General features: G+C 41.4%; 1 protein-coding gene across 1 annotated transcript; it reads right to left on the bottom strand.

Annotated features, from left to right (window-relative positions):
- Positions 1-819: 819 nt before the first annotated feature.
- FSCB (fibrous sheath CABYR binding protein) lies at positions 820-3,237 on the bottom strand (the record flags this gene model as incomplete). Its single annotated transcript, XM_080654647.1, has 1 exon — positions 820-3,237. One exon carries the CDS (start codon positions 3,235-3,237, stop codon positions 820-822), a length of 2,418 nt encoding a protein of 805 aa, XP_080510773.1.
- Positions 3,238-17,298: the final 14,061 nt, after the last annotated feature.

Genomic DNA, 17,298 nt, shown 5'->3' with positions numbered 1-17,298 from the left:
GTTTCTCTTTGCCACAAGATCAGAGTGCAAAAAAATATAAGCCAAGCTTCTAAAGGCCTCATCACATTGTAACCTGAAATGATGTTAAAACTAAATAAGAATATGGCCTCAAGGCAATCTAAGTATATTTTTCTTAATGTTTAATACTGCTTTTTAAATACTTTATCTATGGTTATCTTGATTGAAATGAAGATTTTTCCAAATAAATTTCTGTATCTAGACATTGAAATGTAAGATATACAAGAAGATAGGAGTGGAAACAGGATAGAAATCTCTGTCTCAGAAGGAATCAACTGGAAAGAGAATAAATGATATGATGAATTATACTAAGGAGAAAGAAAATGCCACATAGCTGTAAATATGTGACTCAAACTCAAGGAATTTAAAGTAGATAAGAGAACTGAAGAAAAGAAAATGCCTTTTTCACTACAAGCTACATATAGAGAAAATATATATGGCTGTATACTTTTGTCAACAGGGTTTAGTTTAAATAGGATATTTTAAGTAATTATTTCAATCATACACTTATTTTATTTCAAAATAAGTATATTTTATACATTCTGGATTGAATGAAAATAACACATAATTTTAAACCACTCATTTTTATTATTCATTTTCCAACCTGCAGGCCACATCTTGGGGTTTCCTTTCATTTCCTTGTTCACAAACCTACTTCCAAATGACTACCCTGTTGTAAAGTATGTAGTTCCAGAACCCCCTAGCCTCTGATAGCTAGCTTAGTTAAGATTTCACTACAGCTGTGGAAGAGGCCCCTCCTTTAGTTCTATATGGTTAACACTCTATTTCAATAGTAGAAACCTATTCATGAACAGTTTCCAATGGTAAAGGCCCTTCATATTTTGGATTCTCTTTTACAGTCACTGATTCTGGAACATCTATTGTCTTGGAAGATTGATATTCAGTAGACACATTCTCTACCAGAGCCTCATCTGCAGGAGGTTTTTTAGATGGTGGAGGCTGAACTTTATCAACGGATTGTTTTATAGAGATATATGTAATATTGGCCTCTTCAGATGATTCAACAGGGACAATTACTGAAGTCGTTTCTTCAGTTGGTGGAAGCTGAAGTTCAACAGGGACCTTTTCTATAGGGGCTTCATCAGCTGGTGGAGCTTGAACTTCAACTGGGGCCTCTTCTGCAGGGGCCTCTTCAGCTGGTGGAGCTTGAACTTCAGCTGTAGCCTCTTCTGCAGGGGCCTCCTCAGCTGGTAAAGCTTGAACTTCAGCTGTAGCCTCTTCTTCAGGGGCCTCTTCAGCTGGTGGAGCTTGAACTTCAGCTGTAGCCTCTTCTTCAGGGGCCTCTTCAGCTGGTGGAGCTTGAACTTCAGCTGTAGCCTCTTCTTCAGGGGCCTCTTCAGCTGGTGGAGCTTGAACTTCAGCTGTAGCCTCTTCTTCAGGGGCCTCTTCAGCTGGTGGAGCTTGAACTTCAGCTGTAGCCTCTTCTTCAGGGGCCTCTTCAGCTGGTGGAGCTTGAACTTCAGCTGTAGCCTCTTGTGCAGGGGCCTCCTCAGCTGGTGGAGCTTGAACTTCAGCTGTAGCCTCTTCTTCAGGGGCCTCTTCAGCTGGTGGAGCTTGAACTTCAGCTGTAGCCTCTTGTGCAGGGGCCTCCTCAGCTGGTGGAGCTTGAACTTCAGCTGGGGCCTCTTCTGCAGGGGCCTCCTCAGCTGGTGGAGCTTGAACTTCAACTGGGGCCTCTTGTGCAGGGGCCTCCTCAGCTGGTGGAGCTTGAACTTCAACTGGGGCCTCTTCTGCAGGGGCCTCTTCAGCTGGTGGAGCTTGAACTTCAGCTGTAGCCTCTTCTGCAGGGGCCTCCTCAGCTGGTGGAGCTTGAACTTCAACTGGGGCCTCTTGTGCAGGGGCCTCCTCAGCTGGTGGAGCTTGAACTTCAGCTGTAGCCTCTTGTGCAGGGGCCTCCTCAGCTGGTGGAGCTTGAACTTCAGCTGTAGCCTCTTCTGCAGGGGCCTCTTCAGCTGGTGGAGACTCAACTTTGACAGGAGCCTCTCCTGCAGTGGTCTGCTCTGTAGGAGCCTCCTCACCTGATGGAAGCTGAAGCTCAGCTGGAACCTCTTCTGCAGGGGCCTCTACAGGTGGTGGCGATTGAAATCCTGTGGCCTCCTGTGTAGGAGCCTCTTTAGTTAATGGAGGCTTAACATCAGCAGAAGGCTCTTCTTCTAAAAGAGCCTCTTCAGCAGGACTAGATACTAGTTTAGCAGGGACTTCTACAGGGATTTCCTCAGCTGGTAAAGACTGAATTTCAACAGGGGCCTCCTCTGTCGGAGCTTCTTCAACTGGGGAAGGCTCAGTTTCACCTGGGGCCTCTTCAACTATTGGAGGCTGAACTTCAGAGGGAGGTTCTTCTGAAATAGACTCTTCAACAGGGATAGGCTCTACCTTAGCAGGGGTCTCTTCTGCTGTAGTCTTCTCAGCTGGTGGAGATTGTACTTCAGCAGAGATCTTTTCTACCATGGGAGGCTGTACTTCAACTGCAAAGTCATGCTCATCTAAAAGCACTGGAGTATCTTCTCTCATTTGTTGACTAAATGAAGATCTATTGATACTTTTCTTTCTAATTTCCTCATTGCTACTTGTTGCAGGTTGAAATGCAGGATGCTCAGTAATTAAAATCTTCCCTGAGGATTTACGTTTCTGCACAGCATCCTTTGACTTTGAAAAAGAACTACTTGGCCTGCCAACTATTTTTGATTCACCAAAGCTCTTCTGTTCTTTGTCTGTGTTTCCAGTACAAATGGTTTGCTCAGACCTTTCTAATTTTAGTTGACCTGAGTGTTTGCTTGGTGGAAGTTCTACTTCATGAACACTCTCTGGAAATTCAGAAGCTGCTTCTCCAACAGCAGCTGGCTTTTCTTTAGGTACCACTGTTGCATCACCTGGCTCGGTTTCCTTTTTCTCTTCAGTATTAATGTCTGTCTGCAAAGATTTATCAGCCTTATCTTGCACACGCTTTCTCTTTGTCCAAGTTTGCTGAAGCTGAGAAGATAATCTAAGAGACTCATAGTTGACTTTGCTTCCAGGAATATTACTAATATTAAGGTTAGCTTTGGGGCCACATGATTGTGGTATGGGCAAGTGCTTCTTTATCTCTGACACTTCAGTCTGTTGGGATTTGTCTACCATTGGTTGGCTAGGTCTTCTTTTCTTTCGAATTTCTTGCCTCCCTGCTGAGATAGGCTGATCAGGTTCATCACTTCCTTCCATATTTAAAACTGCTGAATTTCAAAATTACTAACAGCAGGAATCACAATGTACCAAATGGTCAAGTTAAGCCTTTATTTTCCTTCATTAAGTGTTATTCAGTTGAGCTCTTTCAAAAAAAAAATGTAATTTGTAAATTACTGAATTCTGCATTACACTTTGTTGGACCCCACCTTACTCAGTAAGCATCTTTCTTATTTAGTCTCTACTGTGACTAAATTTCACTTCTAGAAGTTTCCCTCAAGTGTCTATGACATCACAGGCAATTCTCACTACAATGTTCCATCTATGGTATTCCCAGCACTTTTTAACTTGGTAAACACTCATGGGAAATGGCTGCAAGTGACAGATATACTTTTGAAACATCAAGTTGAAAACGAATCTGTGTATCATGGGAACATAAGTAAACTCCAGTAATGCTGCTGTCTAATAACTAAAGTTGATGCTTTTGAACTTTTAATTCTGTTCTTTTCATCCTATTATCAAAGATAGTTAAATTGCAGAATTCACAACGCTGCAGGCTATTTTCAATTGTTGGAGAAAACAACTACTAACAGATATTTGACAATATTCAATCAATGTAGATTTTGTGATTTAAAGCTAATATTGTTTGAAAAATTTGAGTTCTGAGGACTATATCCTTGTAAACGCCTTTCTTATGTCTTTAACACTCAGCAATAGAAGACATATATATATATATATATATATATATATATATATATATATATATATATTCTTCTACTCTGTTGTGTTATATGTATATGGTATGCCATGCTAGATATTTTTGTTTTCAACTAGTTCAGAAAAAAAGTTTCATTCAAGTTTGTCAAATAAATAATGTTGAGTCTAAAGATATATCAAGTGAACAAATAAGTATTTGAATGCAATCACTACATATTCTGCTTAATAACCACATAGAAATGAATTTCCCAATGAAAATAAAAAATTTAAGTTGAAGCTTTGAAAAACAGAAACCCCGTTTAGCAAACTGTAAATGGCACTATATTCTATTTGGAGTATAAATAAAACTTTAACTTATATGTGACAAAAATTTTACTAGAAAGATGGACATTGGTCAAAAGATGTGCAAAACCATATTCCTTTAGTCTAAAGAAAGTTCAAGAGGAGAAAATAGACTTTAAAAATATAGTATAATCAAAAGAGAAAAGGTAATAAACATACTTAAACAATCATTATGACTTCATTAAACTGAAAATATTTTTTAAATGGTGGCTTGGTTGGAACATTGTGCTGTATACCAAAATGATGGAAGGTTTACTTTCTGGTGAAGGCACATATCTAGGTATGGATTCGATCCCCAGTCAGGGGCATTTGGATGGCAACCAATCAATGTTTCTCTCTTACATCGATGTTCTCTCTCTCTCTCTCTCTCTCTCTCTCTCTCTCTCTCTCTCTCTCTTTCTCTCTCTCTCTCTCTCTCTCTCAAAAAAAAATCAATAAACATAAACATATCCTAAGCTGAGGATTTTAAAAATGTTAATGCTGTATTGCCTCTAGGAAATATAAAAGTATCATTGAATAAGTCTTTTATTTGATACACATTAGTCATAACTGTAGCTAGGTCATCTTAGCCAAATAAATGAGGACTTTCCACATTTTTTGACCCAGCCCCTAAAACACCCTCTGCCTCTTGGAAGGGATCAGTGAATATTTGTTCAGTATCATTGGAGGAAAATGATTAGATTGAAGGAACCATTATTTCCAAAAATTTTGATTGTTTGTCTTTTTTTTCCCTTTCTTTATTAATGATTAAGGTATTACATATGTGTCCTTACCCCCTCATTGCCCTTCCCCTGACTGCTTGTCTTTTATCTCAACTTCTTCTGCTCTAATTTTTGTCTATTCTACTCCATAGTGTTATATCTTTCAAATAGTCATTTATGCCGAAACCGGTGTGGCTCAGTGGATGGAGCATTGGCCTGCTGACTGAAGGGTCCCAGGTTCGATTCCGGTCAAGGGCATGTACCTTGGTTGCGGGCACATCCCCAGTGGGAGGTGTGCAGGAGGCAGCTGATCGATGTTTCTCTCTCATCGATGTTTCTAGCTCTCTATCCCTCTCCCTTCCTCTCTGTAAAAAAATCAATAAAATATATTTTTAAAACAACAACAACAACAAAAAAAAACAAACAGTCATTTACAATTGAATTGACATAGGTTTTAATCGTGCCTGATGCAGTTTGAAAACTAGGTTATTTATCATCCTCTTTGTGTCTAATGTTCCTTGCAATTGCATCTGTAAAATATTGCATGTGTATTTTATACTCAAGTTTCTGACATTTTATTTAGTATCTTCAGTGTCTATTTTGGGCCCATTTATAACAAGAAATAAGTGTCAAAAAAGGATTATAATAATTGAGTTAATATAACTGCATGTACCAGACTAATTTTGCTGCCACAACTTAACTAAAATTTTGTCAAATTTTCCATAGACATAAACTGAATTTCTAATTCAGTTAAATTAAATTAGCAATTTCCTATTCTTAAATATTTATTTATTTTTTGTCCAGGAAATAATGAAAACCTTGATCTTTCTAAATTATACACCAAACTATTATAGTAAGCTGCTTTTTGCACTAGCTTAGAATAAAAGAAAATTAGCACACCCAAATAATCTATTAAAATTTATTTGAGATTTCAAATAGAATTATGAAGAATTTCATGTAGCAGTTCCTCATGATATCTTTTAACATTCACAAATGCTCCTTTTGCCCTGATGATCTACCTAACCAACTAATCATTAATCTATCTTGTCAATTTAGGGTTTGGTGTTTTACCCCTTGTTCTGGCATCTCTCAGAATTCAGCTCTCTCCACTTCATTTGGTTCACATCTTGTATGGGTTGAATTGTGTATCCCAAAAAGATAAGTCCTAATCTCCAGTACTTGCTAATGTGACTTTATTTGGAAAGAGTCTTTCTGAATGTAATCAAGTTAAGATGGTACCATTATAAAAAGAGGAAAATTTGACTACAAAAAGACACCGAGGGAAGATGGCCATGTGAAGATGGGGACAGAGATTAGAGTTATGCTTCAATAAAACAAAGAACACCCAGAGATACTAGAAGCTGGAGGAAGCAATGAAAGATCCTCCCCTAGAAGCTTCGGAGGGATTATGGACCTGCCAACACCTTCATTTGAGCCTCTACAGCTGTGAGAGAATAAATGTCTGTTGTTTTAACCCAGTTTGTGGTACTTTCTTATGGAAAGCCTAAGAAACTAATACAACTTCTTTTCAGAGCCTCATGTTTTTTAATCCTACCTGTCATGCTGTACTTCTGACTCTTGATCAATCTCTAGGGCAATTTTTTTATCTTGACTCAGGTCTGGCATTTAGTTTTACACAGTATTTGGCTTATTTCTATAATCATAAAACCAAAAGGATTTACTAAAAGGCCTCTACCAAATAATTTACATTTAATTTTACCAAAAACAAATTTGTTGAGTGGCACATAATTTTATTTATAATTTTAATGACTTTAAAAACTATTATTTTATAGATAACATAGATGTTTCAAATCAATATAAACCAAATATCTAAACTGTGACTTATATGGCTTTGTTCTTAACTAAATAGATCAAAGAAGATGAAGTCTGAAAAATTCCCATTGAATATAACAACTGCTAAGTCATTGGTAATTTTAGTAAGAGCAATTTCAGTGTAAGGGTGAAGATCTTATATAATAAAATCCCAATATGCAAATTGTTTCCTCAACTGGGAGTTCTACCTGGAGTTTGACCACTTGCTTTGACGTGCACTGACCACCAGGGGGCAGCGCAGAACATGGTGGATATTGGCAACGTGGCACTGGCAGTGGGCAGCAGTGGAGGCGCTGCTGGTCCCAATGGGTCTCAACAACAGTGGGACCACGGCAGGATGTTGGAGCAGGTGAGTGGGCAGCGCCAGTCCAAGGCGAGTGCGAGCAGGGGCCCAATCACCCTGCTGATCACCCCACAGACAGTGGCCAGCAGCCACAGGCCTTGATTGCCTGATTCAGGCCAGACTCCGGGCTGGGACTGGGAACTGGGGGTGGGTGGCAGCGACCAACCTCCTGCGGTGCCCGGCCAGGGGCTGCGACCTCTTTCCGGCTACCTGGGGGCAGGGGTGACAGGGATGGAGGTGCGATGAGAATACGGGGTGTCTGTCAAGCTTGCTCTAACTCCCCCTGCTACCCTCCCCTGGGATGCCAGGGCTCGCACAGCCTCTTCTGGGTAAGCAGGGCTGTAGCCGCTGATCTGCGAGGCTGGCCAGGAAAGAGAGCACTTCCTGCCCGGCTTGTGTGCAGCCACGATTGGTGGCCCAGAAGCCCATGCTGTGCCTCAGCCCACAGAGTCCGGCCATGCTCACCGCATCTCCCCATGGGGACTTGGGCGCCGTGACTCAGACAGAGGGGGGCACATGAGGGCCTGGTGGCCCAGGTGCTGCCCAGGACCCAGAGGTCAGCTGGGACCTGCCCTTCCACGCCAGACGCTCACATTTCAATCCCCAGCCAAGCCTAGGGATTGCACCCATGGACATATTTTGTGCACTGGGCCTCTAGTAGAAGACATAAAATTCTAAATCTGTGAATTAAAAAGAAATAAAATTAAAATACAATAAAAAACATGAAAAATAAGTACGTGAAAATATCACAAAGACAAAGAACTACTTAAAGTACTAAAAGATCTTAGAAATTAACAAATATAACAATGAAATATTAACAAAGGACATAAGTAGAAAATGTATAGAAGGAAATAAGTGACCAATAAGCATATAAAAGATACAATTTACTTATAATATTAAAATTAAAATAATACCAATGTAAAATTAGCAAAGATTTTTTTATCAAATATTTTTTTAAAGATAATACTCATCTCCCAAAAAGGAAGCATATTATTAAACTAGAGGCCCAGTGCATGAAACTGTGCACAGGTAGGGTCCCTAGGCCTAGCCTGTGATCAGGGCTATCTTCTGCCTGCTCACCAGTCCCCAGTCCTGCCCCACCACCACCCCCTGACTCACTGTGGGTCTCCAATTGCAACATGGCTCCAGTTCCCTGGAGCCTGCGGGCTGGCGGGAGGGACTCAGAGGTCGGCCGTTCAGCCCACTCACCAGTCGCACCCCACCGCCACTCACCTTGATTCACCATGATTCTTCGTTCACTATGCTGCAATCAGAGTTTGTGGGCGGGGGGGTGGGGGGGGAACCAAGAGGTGGTCAATGCATCTCATGGCGACTGGTCAAGCGGTTGTTCCAGTAATTATGCTTATGGCCACTGGCCTTTTATTATACAGGATGGATGATCCTACATTACTAGCAGGAGTTTAAATTGATACAATCTTTATTCTGGATAATTTGAAAGTAAATATCAAAAGATTTTTAAATGTGCATATCATTCACCAAAAATTCTACTTATAAGAAACTTAATTTTTGGAAATAATGGTTTCTTCAAGAAATATTTATTGAGAACTTATCTATTCCAGGAAAAATTACTAGGTATTGTGGTAACAACCAAATACAAAAAGATATTTTTTCCTATGCTTGTGAATATCACAGTCTAATGGAAGAAACTGAATAAAGAAGTATAAAAATTGTGAAAAATATTGCTAAATACTGAAGAAAGAATATACTTTACCCTCACCTAGAGTAATAGGACCAAGGGGGTCTATAGGACAGAGCATCTAATTGAGAAATCATCTAAAGGTGTAACAGGAATAAAGTGCCATATTCTAGAAACTATAAAAAAATCTACCATGGCAGAAGAAAAGGCAAAAGTGAGCAAAGAAGAGCATTTATGAGGTTTGCTTGAAGTAGCTAGAGGCCCGATTATTCACTGATCCACAGACTCTCTGACGTATTATTAGTTTTGATATAACAATTGTAAATATTTATGCACCCAACATGACAGCACCTAAATATATAAAGCAACTATTAAGAAATCTGAAGGGACAAGTAGACAACAATATAATAATAGTAGCAGACTTGATTACACAACTTATTTATTAATTGTTAATCCTCACCTGAGGATATTTTTCCCATTGATATTTTTGAGAGAGTAGAAAAGAGCAAGAGATAGATAGAGAGAGAGAGAGAGAGAGAGAGAGAGAGAGAGAGAGAGAGAGATGAGAGAGACACAACAATTGGTTGCCTCCCACACCCACCCCAAACGGGGCTCTGGATCAAACCTGCAACCCAAGTACATGCTCTTGACTGGGAATCGAACCTGTGACCTGCAGTCTGCAGGCCAACACTCTAACCAAATTGGCCAGGGCCACAACTTTTATTAATGGATAGATTATCCAGATAGAAAATTAATAAGGAAACATTGGACTTAAATTACACTTTAAATCAGATGGACCTAAGGGACATATATAACTATTCCTTCCAACATCAGCAAAATAAACATTCTTTTCAAGCACACATATGTAACATTCTCCAGGTTAGATCACAGGTTAACTGACAAAACAACTCTTAAAAAATTTCAAGAAGATTGAAATCATATCAAGCATCTTTTTTAATCACAATGATGTGAAATTAGAAATCACTTATAAAAGATAACAAAAATCCACAAATATTTGAATGTTAGACAAAAAATTGTTGAACATCCTATGGGTCTAGGAAGAATCAAAAGGGAAATATAAATATCTTGAGGAAAAAAAGTAAACAGTATACCAAAACTTACGGAATGTGGCAAAAGCAGTTCTAAAAGGAATGTTTATAGCAATAAATGCCTACATTTTCTTTAAAAGAAAGATCTCAAATAAAAAACCTAACTTTACACCTCAAGGAACTAGAAAATAACAAACTAAACCAAAAGACAGCAGAAAAAAGAAAATAACAAAGACCAGGCATAAATAAATGAAATAATGGTTAGAAAAACAGTAGAAAGACTAAGAAAATGAAGATATTTTAAAAAGATAAATAATATTGACAAACCTCTAAACAGACTTAGAAAAAAAAGAGAAAAGATTCAAATAAAATAAAAAATGAAAGAGAAGACATTATAACTAATAGAAATAATGAGGATTATAACAGACTACTCTTAACCAATATATACCAACAAATTAAGTCATCTAGAAATGGATACATTTCTAGAAAAATACAGTCTACCAACTTTGAATCATGAAGAAAAAGAAAATCTGAACAGATCAATGATAAGAAATAAGATTAATTCAGTAATGAAACCACCCCTCCAACAGAGAAAAACCTAGGAGAGCTCCCTTCACTGGTAAATTGTACCACACATTTAAATGAGAATTTAATCCTCTCAAACTCTTTAGAAATTTTTAACAGAAGAGAACAATTCCAAAATCATTTTATGAGTCCAGCATTATCCTGACACCAAAGCCTGACAAGAACACTACAGGAAATGATAATTATAGGCTAATATTACTGAGGAGCATGTATGCAAAAAAAATCTTTTTTTTATTTTTCTAATTAAATTTATTAGGGTGATATTGGTTGACATGATCATATAGGTTTCAGGTGTGGGTTTATATGTTACAAGATCTCTATATTGCACCTTGTGCCCACCACCCAAAGTAAAATCTTCTCCCATCACCTCTTCTCCCCGCAACCCCTTCCCTCTGGCAAGCACCACACTGCTGTTTGTGTTCACGAGTTTCCGTTTTATATCCCACATATGAGTGAAGTCATATGGTTCTTAGCTCTTCCTGACTGACTTATTTCACTTAGCATAACATTCTCAAGGTCCATCCATGTTGTTGCAAATGGCAGTTTTTTATTCTTTCTTATGGCTGAGTAGTGTTTCATTGTGTATATGTACCACACATGCAGTCCTCTATCACAGAACACTTTTTTTGTTTCCATGTCTTGACCACCGTGAATAATGCTGCAATTAACATAGGGGTGCATATATCTTTTTGAATACATGATTTCAAGTTTTTTGGATATATGCCCAGGAAAGGGATTGCTGGGTCATATGATAGCTCTATTCTTAATATTTTGAGGAATCGCTAGACTGCTTCCCATAGTGGTGTTACCAGTCTACATTCCCACCAGCAGTGAATGAGGGTTCCCTTTTCTCTACAAACCCTCCAACACTTGTTATTACTTGTCCTATTAATAATAACCACTGTAACTGGTGTGAAGTGGTATCTCATTGTAGTTTTGATTTGCATTTCCCTAATTTCTAGTGAGGTTGAACATCTTTTCATATATCGTCTGTTCGCATGTCTTCTTGGGAGATGTGTATTTTCGGTCCTCTGTCTACTTTTTGCTTGGGTTGTTTGGTGTTGAGTTGTTGTTGCATTTTAATTTCTTTATTGATTAAGGTATTACATATGTGTCCTCATCCTCCCATTACCTTCCCGACCCCCCACCTCCACTCATGCTCTCACCCCCCTGCTGTCTGTGTCCATTGGTTAGGCTTATATGCATGCATACAAATCCTTTGGTTGATCTCTCCTTCTTACCCCCACCCTCCCCTACCTTCCATCTGAGGTTTGACCGTCTGATTGATGTTTCTCTGTCTCTGGATCTGTTTTTGTTCATCAGTTTATGATGTTCATTATTTCCCATAGATGAGTGAGATCATGCGATAATTATCTTTCTCTAACTGGCTTATTTCGCTTAGCATAATGCTCTCCAGTTCCATCCATGCTGCTGCAAATGGTAGGAATTCCTTCTTTTTTACAGCAGAATAGTGTTCCATTGTGTAGATGTACCACAGTTTTTTAATCCACTCATCTGCTGATGGGCACTTAGGCTGTTCCCAAATCTTAGCTATGTTAAATTATGCTGCTATGAACATAGGGGTGCATATATCCTTTCTGATTGATGTTTCTAGCTTCATGGGATATATTCCTAGAAGTGGGATCACAGGGTCAAATGGGAGTTCCAATATTAGTTTTTTGAGGAATGGTGTTGAGTTTTATGAGTTCTTTATATATTTTGGAAATTAAACCTTTGTCAGAGTTACTGTTTGAAAATATTATCTCCCATCTAGTTGGCTGTCTCTTTGTTTTGTTGCCAGTTTCTTTTGCTGTGCAGAAGCTTTTTAGTTTGATATAGTCCCATTCATTTATTTTTGTCTTTACTTCCCTTCCCTTGTCTTTGGGGTCAAGTTCATAAAATGTTCTTTATGACCAAGGTCCATATGTTTGGTACCTATATTTTCTTCTATGTAACTTATTGTTTCTGGTCTTATATTTAGGTATTTGATCCATTTTGGATTTATATTTGTACATAGGGTCAAACTATAATCTAGTTTCATTTGTTTGCATGTGGCTTTCCAGTTTTTCTAGCACCATTTATTGAATAGACTATCTTTACCCCATTAAGTGTTTCTGGCTTCTTTGTTGAAAATTATCTGTCCATAAACATGTGGCTTTATAGCTGGTCTCTCTATTCTGTTCCATTGATCTGTGTGTCTGTTTCTCTACAAATATCATGCTATTTTGATTATCGTAGCTGTGTAGTATAATTTAAAGTCAGGTAGCATGATAACTCTAGCTTCGTTCTTTTTCTCATCTTTTGTGACTCCATACAAATCTGATGATTTCTCATTCTATTTCTTTAAAAAAATGACATTTGGATTTTGATGGGGATTGCATTAAATCTGTATATTGCTTTGGGTAATATGGCCATTTTAACTATGTTGTTTCTTCCGATCTATGAACACAGGATATTTTTCCATCTTGTTGTGTCTTTTTCAATCTCTTTCAATAATGCTTTATAATTTTCAGTATATAGGTCTTTCACGTTCTTTGTTAAGTTTATTCCTAGGTATTTTATTATTTTAGTTGCAATTGTAAAGGTAATTCTTTTTCATTTACTTTTTTGAAGTTTTGTTGTTAGTAAACAGAAAAGTAGAGTTTTGTATATTGATTTCATATCCTGCAATTTACTGTATTTGTTTATTATTTCAAATAGTTTCTTGGTGTAGTGGTGATGGTGTTCTATGTAAAGAACTATGTTGTCAGCAAAAACTGACACTTTTACTTTTGCCTTCCCAATTTGGATGTATTTTATTTTTTTTCTTGCCTTATTGCTCTGCTTAGGACTTCCAGCAGATGTTGAATAAGAGTGGTGAGAGTGGACATCCTTGTCTTTTTCCTTATCTTAGAGGAAAAGCTTTCAGTTTTTCACCATTGAGCATGATATTAGCTGAGGGTTTGTCATAGATGGTCTTTCCTTCTATTCCTATTTTATTAAATGTTTTAATCATAAATGGATAAATGGATGCTATGTCTTATCAAATGCTTTTTCTGCATCTATTGATAAGATCATGACTTTTATTCATTCCTTTGTTAATGTAGTATATTACATTGCTTAATTTTCATATGTTGAACCATCCTTGTGCCCACTTGATTGTGATGTATTATTTATACTTAGTAGGAAAGAAAGCAATAATCACACAATGACCCTGAAGAATATTTAATTATAGACTGAGATAAAGCTTTTACATGAATATACACATTTTTTACAAGGACAACAGCAAAGCCTTAAACTGGGTCTGAAAGGCTTACTTTCAGCTCTCAACCACCAGGGACTGCCTTCAAATCCTAGCCATGTGGACTTCTCACAACATGCCAATTTAATTTTTCAAAGCCAGTACGTAGGACAATCTCTTTTCCATTTGCTCCAGCAGAATCTTATATAATGCAGAGTTATCACAAGCATGGCTAATAATCACATCACTTTTATCATATAACATAACCTAATCAATTAGCCTATATCATCTACTATATCTCATGATATTCAAAGGTCTCATCCACACTCAAGGGAAAGAGATTTTACATGGCATAGAGACCAGGGAGCAGGAAAATTTAAAGTCATCTTAAATATTTGCCTACCACAGGAGGTAAAAAAAGAATTATGAAAATCAGCTAGAATGCTAAACTATGGCTAGCTATGATATAAAGTGAAGACAGTACAAACGGAGATGTAGGGGGAAGTGGAAGAGGTTAGACTCAATGACCAAGAATAATGGAAACAAAGGAGTAAGGAAATGAAAAAGATAAGAACAGGTGGTGAGAACATGGGATGCTATAATCTATCTATCTATCTATCTATCTATCTATCTATCTATCTATCTATATGTATATATATATATCCTATCTAATAAAAGAGTAATATGCAAATTGACCATACCTCTTCTACACCCACAAGCCACGCCCACCAGCCAATCAGGAGTGAATATGCAAATAAACCCAACCTAGATGGCTGCGGCCACAGAGAGCAGGAGGGAGGCTTGGGTTTCACCAGCAATGGAAGAAGTCAAGATTTCTGTCTGCCCTTGCCAGCCTAGGCCTCCACTCAAGGCTACAAAGTTTCAATGATAGAAGATACATAAATCCAAACAGAAATGGCGGCAGCCAAGGAGCTGGAAAAAGCAGGAGGCTAGGGTTGCCCCAGCGATGGAGGAAGCCAAGCTTTCCCCACACCCTGGCCGGCCCAGGCCTCTGCTTAAGGCTACAAGTTTCAATTATAGAAGATACATAAATCCCAACAGAAATGGCTGCCGCCTCGGAGCAAGCAGAAGGCTTGGCTCCGCTCCAGGCTACAAAGTTTCAATTGTGGAAGATAAATAAACCCCAGATACCAGGGCCTCCGCTTCGGTTGCCAGGGGGCGAGACCGGCCTGCAAACCACCACAGGCCCCTCACCCAGGCCGCCCCACACCCCAAGGGAACCCCCTCCCTGATCCGGGACACCCTTCAGGGCAAACCAGCTGGCCACTATCCTATGTACCAGGCCTCTATCCTATCTAATAAAAGAGTAATATGCAGACTGACCATCACTCCAACACACAAGATGGCTGCCCCCATGTGGTCAAAGATCCTGCCCCCATGTGGACACAAGATGGCCACCACAAGATGGCCAGCAAGGGAGGGCACTTGGGAGGGACCAGGCCTGCAAGGGAGGGCAGTTGGGGTGATCAAGCATGCAGGGGAGGGCAGTTAGGGGTGACCAAGCTGGCAGAGGAGGGAAGTTGGGGGCGACCAGGTCTGCAGGGAAAGGCAGTTGGGAGGGACCCAGGCCTGCAGGGGAGAGAAGTTGGGGGGGACCAGGCCTGCAGGGGAGGGCAGTTAGGGGTGACCAGGCCTGCAGGGGAGAGCAGTTGCAGAGGGACCAAACCTGTAGGGGAGGGCAGTTAGGGGTGACCAGGCCTGCAGGGTAAGGCAGTTGGGGGGGACCAAGGCCTGCAGGGGAGGGCAGTTGGGGGGACCAGGCCTGCAGGGAAGGGCAGTTGGGGGAGACCCAGGCCTGCAGGGGAGAGCAGTTGGGGGGGACCAGGCCTGCAGGGGAGGGAAGTTGGGGGTGACCAGGCCTGCAGGGGAGGGCAGTTGGGGGTGACCAGGCCTGCAGGGGAGGGCAGTTAGGGGCAAACAGGCTGGCAGGGGAGCAGTTAGGCATCAATCAGGCTGGCAGGGGAGTGGTTAGGGGGTGATCAGGCTGGCAGGCAGAAGCGGTTAGGGGCAATCAGGAAGGCAGGCAGGCGAGCAGTTGGGAGCCAGCAGTCCTGGATTGTGAGAGGGATGTCCGACTGCCTGTTTAGGCCCAATCCCACCTGAGGAGGCTGAAGATTGGGGGGAGCTGCAGATCAGGGGGTGCAGATCAGGTTGGCTGCAGATTGGGGGAGGCTGTAGATCAGGGGGACTATGGATCAGGGGGGCTGTGGACTAGGGGGCTGCAGATGGGGGGACTGCGGATTAGTGGGGCTGCAGATCCAGGGGGCTGCGGTTGGGGGGCTATGGATCAGGGGGGCTGCAGATCAGGGGGGTGCAGCACTGGGGACCCCAGCTCCAAGCCCAGAGCCTGGCTTCAGGGCTGTAGCTGTGGCTACGCTGCCCAGCGGGGAGCCCCACAATTTGCCCCCACAGACTCAGGAGAGCCAACAGGTCCAGGGGGACGGCCAGGAAGAGGCCTCGCCTGGCGCTTTTTACTCCATGAGGAGGGCCCCGTGGATGGGAGTTGGTTGCCAGACTGTGACCAGCGACCAGTGTTTGAAGAGGGAGCCTTTAGCCCCTTGAACTTCCTCTCCCAACAAAGCTCTGGCTCCTCCCTGCACTCGGGCCCTGCCAGAGGGCCATGCCGGGCCCTCTGGTGTCTGCAGTCCCACACGGGACCGTGAACCATGTCTGAGCCACTCTGAGGTGGAGCCCACATCACCTCTTTAAAGTTTTCATTTTTGCTGATCGGACCTTTACCTTCTGAGGTGTAGAAGCCAGGACGGTGGGCACAGTGGAGCCCGCAGACAGGCACCCAGGAGCTAGTCGACTCCTACGGCCTCATTTGGAGAAGGTGCCCCCCCGCACCACACCGCTCACCTTGGGGAGCAGCACAGTCACTGCGACAGGCATGGCCCCAAAGCTGCTCCTGAACCTCACTCTTCCTCCCTCGGCTCCCAAAGCCCAACGCAGCCTGCGGCCAGCCCCTCAGAGGGTTGGCAGGGGTCCCCAGCGCCCTCCCCAGGGCCCTCCCCGTACCAGACAGGACCAGGCAGCAGGGGGGTGAGGTGGGCCTGGGACAGACAGCCCCTGCAAGCTGTGTCACAGCGGATCCTGAGCAGGGAGAACCTACCTATAGGGATGTTTGTGCAGACATTTTAAACAACTTCCACTTTTAAAACTGAATTGAAAAGCATAGATTGTTGCTCTAGAGAGCAATACTTCCGCGGGACCCCAAGGACACCTTGGAGGCTAGAACCAAAAGTTACATGATAGCAAGTGTTGGCGAGGATGTGGACAAATCCGAGCCCTCACACACTGCTGTCAGAATGGAAATGATGCAGCTGCTCCTCACATGATTAATATCAGTCACATAGGACCCTGCAACCTGCCACTCTGAGGTATATACCCAAGTGAGGCAGCCGGTCACAAAACACCCATTGTGTATGGTCCCATTCCCATGAAATGTATGAAACAGCAGTGTGCAGATGGCTGGGTGAGGCAGGCAGCTAGATGGGGAAGGTGGCATGGGGTTCATTCTAGAAGCAATACAACATTCTAAAAGTGACTGGGGGTTGGTTCCCTGGCTGGTTTGGCCCAGTGGATAGAGCGTCAGCCTGCAGACTGCAGGGTCCTGAGTTCAATTCTGGTCA

Source organism: Plecotus auritus (assembly GCF_963455305.1).
Source record: "Plecotus auritus genome assembly, chromosome: 1".
Taxonomy (NCBI): domain Eukaryota; kingdom Metazoa; phylum Chordata; class Mammalia; order Chiroptera; family Vespertilionidae; genus Plecotus; species Plecotus auritus.
This window is presented reverse-complemented; position numbering and strand designations above follow the sequence as displayed.